We start from the raw sequence: 13121 nt of genomic DNA, 5'->3' as shown, positions 1-13121 counted from the left end.
TAATATAATTGAGAAAAATTCAAAAAAGGAGAAAAAAGAAAAATGACAATGAAGGTTATAGAGAGCGCCACATCACCGTTTAAGGTAGCTCTACTGATAATTGTGAAGAAAGCATATTAATGGATTAAAAATCAAAAAGAGGTAATTAAACCCTAAAATATTATAAAGACATCTATAAAATTTGGTTGAAGCTCAAAATCTATTAGTGCCATATAAATTAGGATAGAGGAAATAACATATATTATTTGAAATAACATGAAACGTACTACAAATCACACAATAATTAGCAACTTCAAAATTTAAAGGACATACAAAAAATTTGATCAACTCTCAAAATTCTACTAATGTCACATAGTTTGGGATAGAAAAAGTAACATATACGTAAAATGTACTATAACTCATAATAATTAAATAACTTCAAAATCTATAAGACATATACAAAATTTGCTTGACTTTCGAAATTCTATCAATGACACATAAATTGGGACAAAGAGAATATTGAAAATTACATATAAAGTATTATTAACCATAATAATCAACAACTTAAAATTTAAAGAACATACAAAAAAATTGTTTGACCGTTAAAATTTTATTAATGTCACATAAATTAAAATAAAAAATAAATATATGTTGGGTCCGTGCTAGCACTGGCTACTGTAACTAGTATATATATATATATATATATATATATGGAGGTCCGAAAACACGTGTGGAAACTTGAGTAGACATCCGTAGGCGACTTTTAAACAATCCAGAAGTCGGTGATAAAACTTATTTCTATTTTTTTCGTAGATAACATAAATAAAGAGACTCTCTCTGCTTTATTCAAAAACCACACGATTCCGATATACTTTGTGAATCTACTGGTACTGGGCATCCAATTTCTCTCCTCCCGATAAAGCTCCCATGGCGGAGAACCCTAATTGCACTGTATATGTCGGTATGTCTTCTTTTTTAATTTCCATATATCTACTCTAATAATTTTTTCTGAATGTTTTCTCCTATATCAGATCTGATGTCGCACTCTTTTTTTGGTTTTCTTTTCAATAGTCAAGGAAGTAATAATCTTAGAGATATGTGCCTTTTTCTGGTTATGTTTGGTTGATTACTGAATTTAATTTGTTTGCTACAACTGTTTTTTCCCCTTTCTAAACACAGTTCCGCGTTTGGTTCCGTTGTGCTACAGTTACTCCCTTTTTCCTAATCACTTTCCTTTTAGTCTGTATATATGACTAATTTGAGACCTCCAATTCCAAAAGTCTTTTTTTCTCCAACTCCATGTTATTTGAATGTCAAATAACATCTCACTTTTACTGTCAACCAAAAGGGTTACACTTGGACCTCCTAAACTACTTCATAATGAGAACCAATATATACCTTGGGATGAATTGCACATAAATTTGGTTAATCTGCCTTTGTTAGGATAGCTGACTTTGTTGAGGTGTCTTTTCTTTTCCTGTTGCTTGTTTGAATTATCTCTGCAAGAGTGCGCTTAACATGTAGTGCCTTTTTGATAGATAGGACATGCAATTTCTGTTGTGCTGTGAATGAGTTGTATGATGTACCACTTTCTAAGATGTGTTTGAATTTCTTTTAGGAAATTTGGATGAGAGAGTATGCGATCGTGTACTATATGACATTCTAATTCAAGCAGGGCGTGTTGTTGACTTGTACATTCCTCGTGACAAGGAAACTGATAAGCCTAAAGGTTTTGCCTTTGCAAAATATGAGACAGAAGAGATTGCAGACTATGCTGTGAAGCTTTTCTCTGGTTTAGTGACACTCTACAATAGAACATTAAAATTTGCAGTAAGTCCTTGTTACCCGTCCCTTAACTGGCTAAAAGGGTCTGATTTTGTGATGGTCATTTAGTGAATTTTTGTGTTCCAAGTATTATCAGCTTCTGTAGTGCTTGCAAACCTAAGGTATGGGTTTACCTCCTCTATGTTTTCCAATAGAACCAGCCTCTGTGTAGATGTTGGATAGTCTTGGCATGCTATAGAGATTGTCAGTGTGTCTTGGTTTTGGTTCATGAATTGAGAGATGCATCCAGCATATGTTCTTTCAGTCAATTGTGCGGGCTGGCAGTTGTAACTTATAGTTTTGAGGAGGCAAAGTCTACAGAAGCATCTTTGATTAGTTCATAATGTTTATTGATGGATTAATTTTTCTAAACAGATTTCTGGGCAAGACAAGCCCTCTAATAACTCGCCAATCGCAACACTGCCGGCCTTAAATATTCCCTCTAGACCAAGGCCTCATCCTACACCTTATAATGATAAGGAAATTTCACCAAATTCCGCAAGGTTATCAACTTCATGCTGGTTTTCACAGCACCAAACTAGTTACACACAAGGTGATGCATGCTTTTTTTTTTTAGTGAAGTCATTATCCAATGCTCTTAATTCTCTTTTTTTTTTTTCTTTTTAAACTTTATGATTGTCTGTTTCTTTGAGTTTTAACTTACATGTTTATAATTGTTTTGTCTATTCAGTTCCAGTCCCCCCTGGTGTTTCAGTAAACCAGTCTAATGGTTATAGATCACCTCATGATGGATATAGATCACATTATGATGGCAACAATTATGATTACGATCAAAGAGTATTTGGGGCAGCTTTGGATAGTATAACAAGCTCTAGGTTGGGCCGATATGATCCCCGTAGCCCGACCAGTTACCCTTATTGATTTTTGATTTTCTCTAGGTATTGAGAAAGCTCTGACATGTCTTCTGCTAAGTTATGTAGGTGTATTGGTACTTTGGAGGGTTTGTGCAAGGTGCTTTAGATTTAGTTTTATGTCACTTTGTTGTTCATTGTTGTGGTAGTTTGTCTCTGGTTATGTTTCTGATGTCTGTACTCTTGGAACTATATGTTACTTTTCTTTGATCCAACTCTATAATATCTATTCTAGTAGCCAGAATTGCATCCTTGTATTTGATTTTCTGAAAAAGGTGCAAAGATTTGTATCTTGCTTCCGCTATCTTTTCTCTTTCCTTCTTCAGTTACCTCAGAGGCACACGCAACCCAGGCCCTAAAGGATCTGTAGAGATGGACATATTTATATATTTCTTATTTGCGATATATGCATTGCTTTTAAGTCTTGGAGATTAAAGTTGCTTGCTATTGGTGTGTGATAGGCTCTGTGAGCTTTTGTATGGCCATATACATCTATTGACATAGATGTGCGTAAGAGCATTTCCTTTCGACAACAACATTGAAGATTTATCTCTTGAGATTAGTATTTTAAATAGCCCCTTCATGTATGTGATCAACTGAGTCTCTTCTCACTCAGATTTTCTTTAGTTCATGAAATTACAATCAGGTGTTCATTAAGTGCTTTTTCTCTTGATGCTAATGAATATTGTAAATCCTGGACAATGAAATGGCATGCCTGGATGTAGGTTTAACTTGCAAATACTCTTATGTGTTGATTATGTCTTTTTCAACTATTTGGACGCTTCTATTATCTTTTTCCCAGCATCATGAGCGTGGACGACTATGGACATCATGAGTGCAGGCAACTGGGATCTAACATTGGAGACGGAATAATCAGTGAACCTTATCTTTTATAATCGTAGTGTCCGAGTCAACTTGCACACACCTTGGCTGATTTTAGGGTACCTGTTACTTCTCACCAATATAAGTATTGGGTATATGTCCACTAAGACTTGAATAGATGGAAAGAACTTAACTAGTATTTTATCGGAATTTGAGGCCTCATTGTTCTCAACCCCTACTTCATTGACCACTAGACCACACCTTGTTTGGTATTATGTTAAGAAGATGGTTCTTGCCCAACTCTTTCTAATCTAGTTGACCATTTATTATAATTTCCCCCCTTTTACCAACTATGTGATCAACTATGTGAGCCTCATTTATGTGTTTGTTGTTGGTAGTTGTATAAACTTGTACTAGACATGGGGTTGTATGAAAGAATATGAACATTCAAGCCAAAACCTTAAAGGTAATAGATGGATTTGTCGGCCCCCAAGGCCTAGCTTGAGTGGCAAAAGGTGGAGGATTTGTGGCTTAGGTCGCAGGTTCAAGCCCCACACCATGCAAAGCGAAGCCCGGTATTTAAGTGGAGAAGGGTAGAGGGGCTGGCCCATTATCCACCGAGTTTAGAAGGCTGTGATTGGTCCAAAGGGCGGGTCACAGACAGATTTCTCGGTTATAAAAAAAATAGATGGATTTGTCGACATATTTAATAAACTACTTTGGATGTCACATTTATATTAAAGGTGGATACCTATATAACTCAACACCTTCGTAGATTTTTAATCTAATTTGGGATCAATGTGGACCTACAAACTTGAGAGTGTGTGCTATAGGTTGATTCTTAACATGTGAAGAATTTCACTTTTCAACACAATCTTATTACTCCTTTTGTCTCAATTTATGTGATGTGTTTTCTTTTCAGTTTGTTTGTCCTTAAAAGAACAATACCTTTTTATATTTGTAGACACTTTAACTTTGAACTTTCTATTTTACCTTGATATGATATGTGCAGCCTCACAAATATCTATGGTTTGTTTTAGACCACAAGTTCCCAAAATTCTTTTCTTTCATAAATTTTGTGAAAGTGCATCACATAAATTGGGTTAGAGGGGTATAATTTGTGAAGCAATCTAATACATTTAAAATCCATCATATTATTCAACTAAGGATAGTCCAACCATAGATAATTCAAAGGGTAGACTTCGCACCACACGACTTCCTTGTAGTCCCTTTTGGTGATAAGAACCAGTGTTATTAAAAGTGAAAAGCGCAAAAAAGCTCTAAGGTCCGTGGGGGCTTTAAGTGCAAAGCGCAAATAAAGGGTGGGATTTAATGAAAAAAGGCGCAAAGGGAGAAAAAAAAATGTGTATGTTTAGTCCAAGACTAATAATTATAAACATGAATGAATATATGACCAAAGAAATTGAAATTTTTTTATGATAAAGTGAAATATCAATTGTTAAGTGTCACACTTCTTCATAAGAGGCTCATTGACAAGGAAAAGTTTGTCTTAGAACTTTGATGACGACACTGAAGTGCACATAAAGCGAGGCGAAGCGCTCAACACGTTTTGAGCCTCACTTTAGGGCTTAAGCGCGCTTAAAGCGCGCCTTTGGTAACACTGATAAGAACTCTTGCTGACTTCACTGCTCGTACTCTATTATATTCATATGGCCTCTTCACATCAAAATATGGGATTCTCAATTATTCCACCAAAGTTGGACTAATAAAATTAGCACCAATGAGATCTACTTGAAGTGTATAGCTTCCAAACCCATTGTTGTGCGAAGAGTGTGTTATGACTCGTGGCCGCCTGCTTGGTGGGGGCAGCTCCGATGGATCAGAGCTACTCGAAGAATGTGATAGGTGCTTGAGACTGGAATTGCTTACTATTAGGTAGTGGATGTCTACTATGAATTTGCGCAAACTTCTTCCTTGTACCATTTTCTCCATAGTAGTATCCTAGGGAATATTCTTGAGGAGATAAACCACGCCTCCCTTTTCTCCAAATTTATTTCCAATAGCATGCCTATACGAAAACATGACATATGTGCATCGGAACAAGAAGCATAAGGCATTGTATCCCTTCGAGTAGGAAATGTACATTATCTTTCTCTCATCGGATGATATCGACTTTCCCCAACATACCCACACACTACTTCGGTTAGAATAATAAGGAGGACCACAAGACAATTTATATGAGTCTCCACTATCTTCATGGACATTTTCACCACAACTCCAACTGGAAATCGTCATCATAAGACTCATAAGGCATGTGTGTGGAAGATTCATATTTCAAGTCGTCTTCATCCTCATAGTGTGTAGTGTGAGGACCCTCATAATCTTCATCGTCATCATAGGAATCATCCCAAGGGTTATGAGGATCTACAATCCAAAAAAGGTTCTTCTACCCCACCATCTTCTCCACAAGATCTATACACACCAATTCTTTGTATTCACCTCTGAAATAGCAACTCTCATCTCTATATGACTCATGATTACGGCTATTATCATAGCCTCCCATCATCACTACAAGCATAGTCTCCCATGTCACCGTCACAAGGATTTGAAGCTATGGATGACATATAGCTCCTTGTGCCTACAAGACGAGCAAACAAGTTAGTCGTAAAAATTCCTTACTTTTTACTCGCATTTGCACTCTTTTACTCGTATTTGCAACTAATACATTTGAGTGGTGCTAGCCAAGCACAAAAGAGTCATAGGTATATATATACAAAATACTAAGTCTTAGGTATATATATATATATACAAATTCTGTTTGCACTCGTTTGTGCTTGGCTAGCGCCACTCAAAAAGACTATAGTCTCCTAGGATTTTTCTTCTTTTTTTCTTCTTGGTTCGTTACTTTGTTTTCCTTTGCCCTGTTTAGCTTTGATTATTTGAATTATATGTTGCTGATTTTCTTTTCTCACAGTGATTAAAATATATATTGCTGAATTTTTTTGTTTGTTAACAATAATGAAAATGTTGTTGAATTTTTTCTTAATAGTGATAAAAATATTATGTTGATTATTTTTTTTCTTAAAATCTTACTAGTACTAGGAGTATTATATTATAGGAGATGAACTGGTCTCTCTCTCTCTCTCCGATCCATGATGGAGGGGAGAACTCCTCTCCGGTGATCCTTTGATCATCAGAATCTTCCCTTCCTTTCCNTTTCTCACAGTGATTAAAATATATATTGCTGAATTTTTTTGTTTGTTAACAATAATGAAAATGTTGTTGAATTTTTTCTTAATAGTGATAAAAATATTATGTTGATTATTTTTTTTCTTAAAATCTTACTAGTGATTAAAAGTGGCTTACCAGGCATGAAATTATGGGGAAAAAAAGTTAGTGAGACCAATAGGACAACCATTGTATGTCCCTTTTGTAACAAGACTACTAAGGGGAACCATTTTTTAGTTTTTAATATGAATTTTTGCTTATATATTTTGTCTCTATTTATTTATTTTGGTCTTTTTTCTTTTAATTCGGACTTCACTTCAATGATGAAGTGAGCGCTTTGCTTAAAGCGTGAGGTGGGACCTTGCCGCTTTTTTCCGCTTCGTGCTCTCCTATACACTGGGTTGAACCTTTTGTCGTGAAATCTCATTTGAAATTTGTGCATCCGACTTTTGGTTGATATTTTCTCATCCTTCGCTTCCTTTGGTGGGCCCACTTCACCTAGAAATTACCCCTTTTGTATCTTGAAACACTTAATCCAAACATTTCAATTGGGGTTTTGGATCAAACTTGTACTTTTTCTAACTTCTTCTTCAAAGAGATGAAGAACATTCAAAATTCAAACTTCTTCAATTTTTCTTGGAATCCCTTTAAATTTCAGACTTAGCTTCTCCTCAAGTTAGAGAACAAGCCCCAATTCTTTGAAGTCCAAAACCTCACTCAATCTTTAAAATCCATTTAGCTTGTTCTTCAAGTTTTCAATCTAACAATGGTGAAATCTCCCAATCAATTCCAAATGGCTTTAAACTCCACATCTACACTCAAATAACACTAGAGAATACTAATCTAGTGTCAAAAACAACAAACAAGAAGGATTTGAATCAGATTTTAAATTTTTAACCCTTTTTTTTTTTCTGTAACAAACTCAAGTCTAAATTTGTAAAAATAAATCTATACTCTACTCTAATACCAAATGGTACAATATTTAAACGTGGAAACTAAAAGAAACCTTACACTAAGAACTAGGAAAGTAAAAGATAAAGAATGACACAAGATGGATAAAGAATTAAGAACAATGGTTATGTGACAACCAATACCCCAAATTACAATATTCTAGAAAGCACAATTGTGTAAAAAATCAAGACACAAGAATGAGGCTAATAGGCAACAATGACTATGTTAAAGCCAAAACCTCCTACAAAAAACACCAAAACAAGCACCTATACTATAGAAAGACACCCTCAAGAGGAATGATCCTCAAGCAAGTAATTCCATCAATATTTCTATCAACAGTGACCTTAGCTTTCAACTCTCTCAAGAGTGTACTCAATAATCTCATATGAAAATAATCCAAGTCTAAATGAGTTACTCTCATGTATTTATAGTGTAAGGCTAGCTATTACATAAAAGGCCCAAAAGTGGCACTTCAAAGAATTGCAAAAACAACCCAAATCTGACTGCCTGTGTACTATGTGATGTAGCTTGTGGTGTCGCATCACCCACTTGCGGTCACATCCGTCCACGCATCTCCAAAACAGTGAGCTTTGAAGTGATAGGTGAATACGGCTTGAGTTGCGGTCGCATATACTTGGTAGCTCACTATATAGGAGTGAGCAGAACATGATTGATGAGTCAGCTCTATGTACTCATTTGGAACTATCACAAGTCTGGTTTTTCCATCCAGGTGGAACCATTGTTAGTATGCTTGGTCCATCTGGTTGAATGTGTTTTTACTACTTTCTTGATATGGACTTGGAAAGCAGCCCAATTTTTATAATATTCTTTCTTTTCCCTTTTTCTCTTGGGGGAAGAATGAGGACTGGGTTGGGTGAGAATGGGGAGGCTATGCTTCTTCTAAAGCCAAATTTGTGTTTTCCGCTAGATTGTTCCAGTTTAACTCCCTATGCTTCTTCTAAAGCCAAATTTGTGTTTTCCGCTAGATTGTTCCAGTTTAACATCTTTGTTTAAATTATTTGAATATGGGCTCTTGTCAAGTTATATCCATGCAACTTGCTTGCAACTGAAATCATGTTGAGAAGATGGGTTTTATCACTATATGAGTCTCCTTCCTTTCTTTTTGTTGTTTGTTTGTATGCATATGAAAAGGCATCATTCCCGGTGTAAATAGCAAGGCAGTATCACCAGCGCATTTTTACACCAGTGGAAAGTCTTTTTGAGTTAAATTTAATTGATTATAATGCAAAAAGCAGATGGACTGTTCTTGTCAGTATTTATTAATACCTTGATTCAAGTGTTCAACTGGTCATGATTTGAAGAAATTTTGGTATCCTTGCTGCAGTGTAGAGTTATTGAGATGGTGTTTGTGTTCTCATTATTCATGTCCTATATTTGATTTGAAGGATAGAAACAAGATGTTTTTTGATGAAGATGAAGGATAGAAACAAGATGTTAGCACTCTTCTCATTGTTCATTGTTTTACTTTTTAAGAATGAAGCTCCTGTTTACGCCTTTATCCTATAGTCATGATTCATATTTCCTCTTCCAGTTTCCCCTCTTATCGGAAGTATCCAACTTCCTCTTAGCTACTTTGAGCATGCGTGTTTGTTCGATCTTTAAGAAGCTTAGTCATCCTATGCTAGTATTTGGAGAAAATGCAACTACTTCTTTGAGTATATGGTCCTCACAAGGACTATTTTATTCCCCTCCAATTTTATGTCCGAGGGATGCGAGGCTATTCCATGTTTGCTAATTAATCTGGTTGATCCACAATTGTCCGAGGCAGGTCTGAAATCATGTTTACAAGTAAGCATTATTTGATGTAGTGTTGTCTCTTGATATATTCAGAATGCACCAAATTTCCCATTTGGTCTTCTCTTGCCGTCTCAAGCTTGAGGGTAGAACAAGTGATCATCTTTTCTCAAATATCTCCCTTTTTCCATTTTTATCCTTTTGTGGTCTGTTTTCCTTTGTTTTTTCATCTTCCTCCTACTTCTTTATCTCATTTGCCTTAATCATGCCACTTCATCTCCATTGTTTCTTTCTTAGCTTGGGGGTTATACATTTTTGCATCCCGTTGTTAACCTTGTCTTGTCCAGTTATTATCCATGCTCTCCTGTCTAATCTTTGTTCCCTCAGGATTTCTATGAACTTTTGGTTTCATCCCTGTATGTGGTACTTATGAAGCCTACTTGGAGTTTTCCCCCCTCCCCGTCCCTGGAAAAAAGAAAAAGAAAAAGTAAAGCTGATTTACGAAATGGATATGAAGCTAGAAGAAATGATGAAATAGTAAATTTGTTTTCAAAGAAATGGTTACTGTAACGGAACATTGCATTTTTTAGAAGTATTAGTTGGTGGGTACTATTACATTCGTTGTGTTTCTCCCATGTCATATAATATTCTTATTTGAGTCAAAAGTATCTTTAAAACAGAGTGTCTGATCTTTTTATATGGGAGTTTCTTATCATTTCCATTTTCCTCTAGTGACATAATTTGTTGGGATTTCATTAACATAAAAAAGTGTTAACTTGTTGAGGAGAGAATATATGGAAAGATGTCAGCACTTGCTTTGTCGAATAATTATTTGTTTATATCCTATGTGATATAAACGCTAGATAAATCATTTTGTACCAATATGTTACAATAGCCACTTTATGCAAAAGGTAGTATTTGTTCGAAAAATTATGGAGGTAAATTTTAGCTACTATAAATGTGTATTTAATTTTGCATATACTTAATGTTGGGCTGGTAATATAATTACCCTACAATTGTAAAGATGGACTAACCTTGATATTTGCAGGTACTAATTCTTCGTGAGTTTATAGTTGATGTCGATGAAATCCGGTGACCATGCAACGTCAACTACTAAAAACAATGTCAATACCATATAGTAAAAATGGCTTCTGCAAACCGTCTGTTTAACTAATTTTTTTGTGGAATTTCGTAAGTGAAATTATTATTTTTTACACTTTGGTCAATTATGTGCCAAAAGAATAATTAACTACATCAAGTGTCTGTTTACCTTAAAATTTTAAAAATACATTGTAGAAACCGACATGGTTCATCAGTTATATCTTTAAAACAGTAAAATTATTTATTAATAAAATTACATTTTGAAAACAATAGTTAAATGATTAATTTTCATTTTAATTAAATAATCCCAATTTTTTCCTTAAAAAAGGTTAATTAAAGTCAAATTTGGTCATTTTTTTAAGAGCCCACAAATTGGTTGACGCAATGAGTGTTTGGATTAGCTTATTTTTAGTGGCTTTTAGCTTGAGTTATATATTAATTCTGGAAGTGTATAGATAACACCTATCAAAAGAACACGAAAGGAACCGACTAAATCTACTTCAATTGAATCGATTTATGTTATTTTTTCAATAGAATTTTGGATTTTTATAATTGTTTCGGACAATTGAAATGGTTTTTTTAATTTATGAAAAAAATTGAAAAGTTTTTGAATCAAATCGAACAGCCTTGCATGATGCAAATATATTTTATATATAAACATATTTTATAATATTTTTCAGATATAAATATAACCTTGGTCCTAAGCATCTAGTGACTAGACGACTTTTGGGTCTTTGCTTTTTAATTAGCTTTTATTTATTTAGGTTTAAAATTAAAAGATAATGTAATTGATACTTCATCAAACAATGCAACAGAACATATGCAAACACTCCTATTAAATGTTTAAGATCAAACAATACGACAACAAAGTTTAACATTCTTAGTGAAGAATTAAAGTGTTTTTTCAAGAACATATTTGTGGAAACAATATTTTGATAGTTGTATATTTTGAATGATATTTCAAAAGTAAAAAAAAATAAAATTAACCAAACATTGACATTCCTAGATAACACAAAAAGTGATTTAAAGCTGAAAAAATATAATCAAAAGTTGGGTGTTGTGGCTTTTTTTAATTTATAAGTGACATGAAAAGAATTAATTCAAATACTCCCTCAATGTCTAGGATATTTTAATTAAATCAAATACTTGTCCTAATTCTGCAAACAAGAAGCCAAACCCCCCGGCCCCATCAGTTACGGACGGGTAGTTTCCATAGAAAGTTGCACTTAAAATTGTTGCAAAAGGACGAAGAATTAGAAAAAAAATTCAGTTTGTTATTCTGCATCACAAAGGCACCAGAGCTAAAACGATGAGTAACATATTTCCTGAATCAACCTCTAGATATTAGTTATCCGGAAACCTACAAATGGCACAACTCGAAGTGAATGACTTCACTTTATTGAGAACGTCAACTTAATATGTGGAGTAGTGACATGCGAGTCGAATATGAGTTAAAATAAAAATAGATAAAATATTTGACTCAAAACGAGTTAGTCAATGCATAATATGGATAAATATGCTCTTTAGAACCATTACCTTGAGAACGATTGCCTCTACCGGACCTTAAATGTGAGAAATAACCATTATCCTTTCTTGCGTCTTTGAATCCCTAGTTTTCTCCTCTTCTATTTGTTGTGCATGAACCATCAAACGGGAGACATCCATCTCCTTAACAAGCATGGTGGTCAGACATTCTTTGACCACCAAGTCAGAAGCACCCGACACAAATTTACTCATCCTTTCCCTTGGATCGGCAGCCATAGTTGGAGCATACTTGGACAATTGCGTGAATTTTAAAGCATACTCCTTCACACTCATATTCCCTTGATGAAGGTTAATGAACTCAAGTACCTTTGTCTCCCTCATCTCAAGGGGAAAGAACATATCAAGAAAAGCAACCTTAAATTTCTTCCAATCAAGAGGACCCACATCCACCGCCCTATCTTCCTTCCATTATTCAAACCAAACTTGAGAAATACCTTTAAGTTGATAAGCGACCAATTCCACCTTTTTCACCGGCGTCACTCACATGATCAACAAAAACTTGTATACCTCATCAATGAACTATTGAGGATCGTCCTCAACTTTAGACCCATGAAATTCCAAAGGATTCATCTTGGTAGAGTCTCTTACCCTTGTTGTCACTGTATCCACCTTTGGGTTCAAGTTAACCTCTATATTTTCTTGAGTCGTTATAGCTTAGGCCATTCATGAAATGCGGCTCGAAACTCATCATTAGTCACTTGCTCGGCCAAAGGGTTGATCGAGGAGCTTCTCGTTCCACATTCTCACCTGTATTCCTTCTAATGTATTGTCTTTGAGTGGCCATATCCTGAAAAGCATCATATAGGTATTAGTAGAGATACATATAGAGTTAAACTCTCTCGCATGACTTTAAAGTGATGAAAGAAGTGGAGTTTCCTACACATCTTATAGTCCCTCATTCATAAATGTGGTGCACTTCACACTCATGAACAAGACTCTACTCGACGTGGATTATGATACATCCTAGGACCTTTCTAAACCTTGTACTCTGAATACCAATTTTATCATGACTCAAGGTGCACCGTAGGCGTAACATGGTGTATAAGACCCTGAAAGGCCCTACACAGGCCACTTAGCATACAT

General features: G+C 34.9%; 1 protein-coding gene across 2 annotated transcripts; it reads left to right on the top strand.

Moving 5' to 3' along the window:
- The first annotated feature begins 783 nt into the window (after positions 1-783).
- Positions 784-10618, top strand: LOC125844407 (uncharacterized). Of its 2 annotated transcripts, none has more exons than XM_049523726.1 (4): positions 784-940; positions 1598-1809; positions 2179-2356; positions 10441-10618. In XM_049523726.1, exons 1-4 carry the CDS (start codon positions 907-909, stop codon positions 10455-10457), a joined length of 441 nt encoding a protein of 146 aa, XP_049379683.1. In that variant the 5' UTR covers positions 784-906; the 3' UTR covers positions 10458-10618. The 2 variants fall into 2 exon arrangements, with proteins under 2 accessions (XP_049379683.1, XP_049379682.1); XM_049523725.1 differs by lacking the exon at positions 10441-10618 and adding an exon at positions 2495-2912.
- The last annotated feature ends 2503 nt before the right edge of the window (positions 10619-13121 follow it).

Source organism: Solanum stenotomum, chromosome 11, assembly GCF_019186545.1.
Source record: "Solanum stenotomum isolate F172 chromosome 11, ASM1918654v1, whole genome shotgun sequence".
Taxonomy (NCBI): domain Eukaryota; kingdom Viridiplantae; phylum Streptophyta; class Magnoliopsida; order Solanales; family Solanaceae; genus Solanum; species Solanum stenotomum.
This window is presented reverse-complemented; position numbering and strand designations above follow the sequence as displayed.

Bases quoted from the DNA above. Each gene is read 5' to 3' on its own strand.
- LOC125844407 (XM_049523725.1), top strand. From the start codon at position 907: ATGGCGGAGAACCCTAATTGCACTGTATATGTCG. The intron at 941-1,597 runs GTATGTCTTCTT...AATTTCTTTTAG, and splicing joins TAATTGCACTGTATATGTCG to GAAATTTGGATGAGAGAGTA. The intron at 1,810-2,178 runs GTAAGTCCTTGT...TTTTCTAAACAG, and splicing joins ATAGAACATTAAAATTTGCA to ATTTCTGGGCAAGACAAGCC.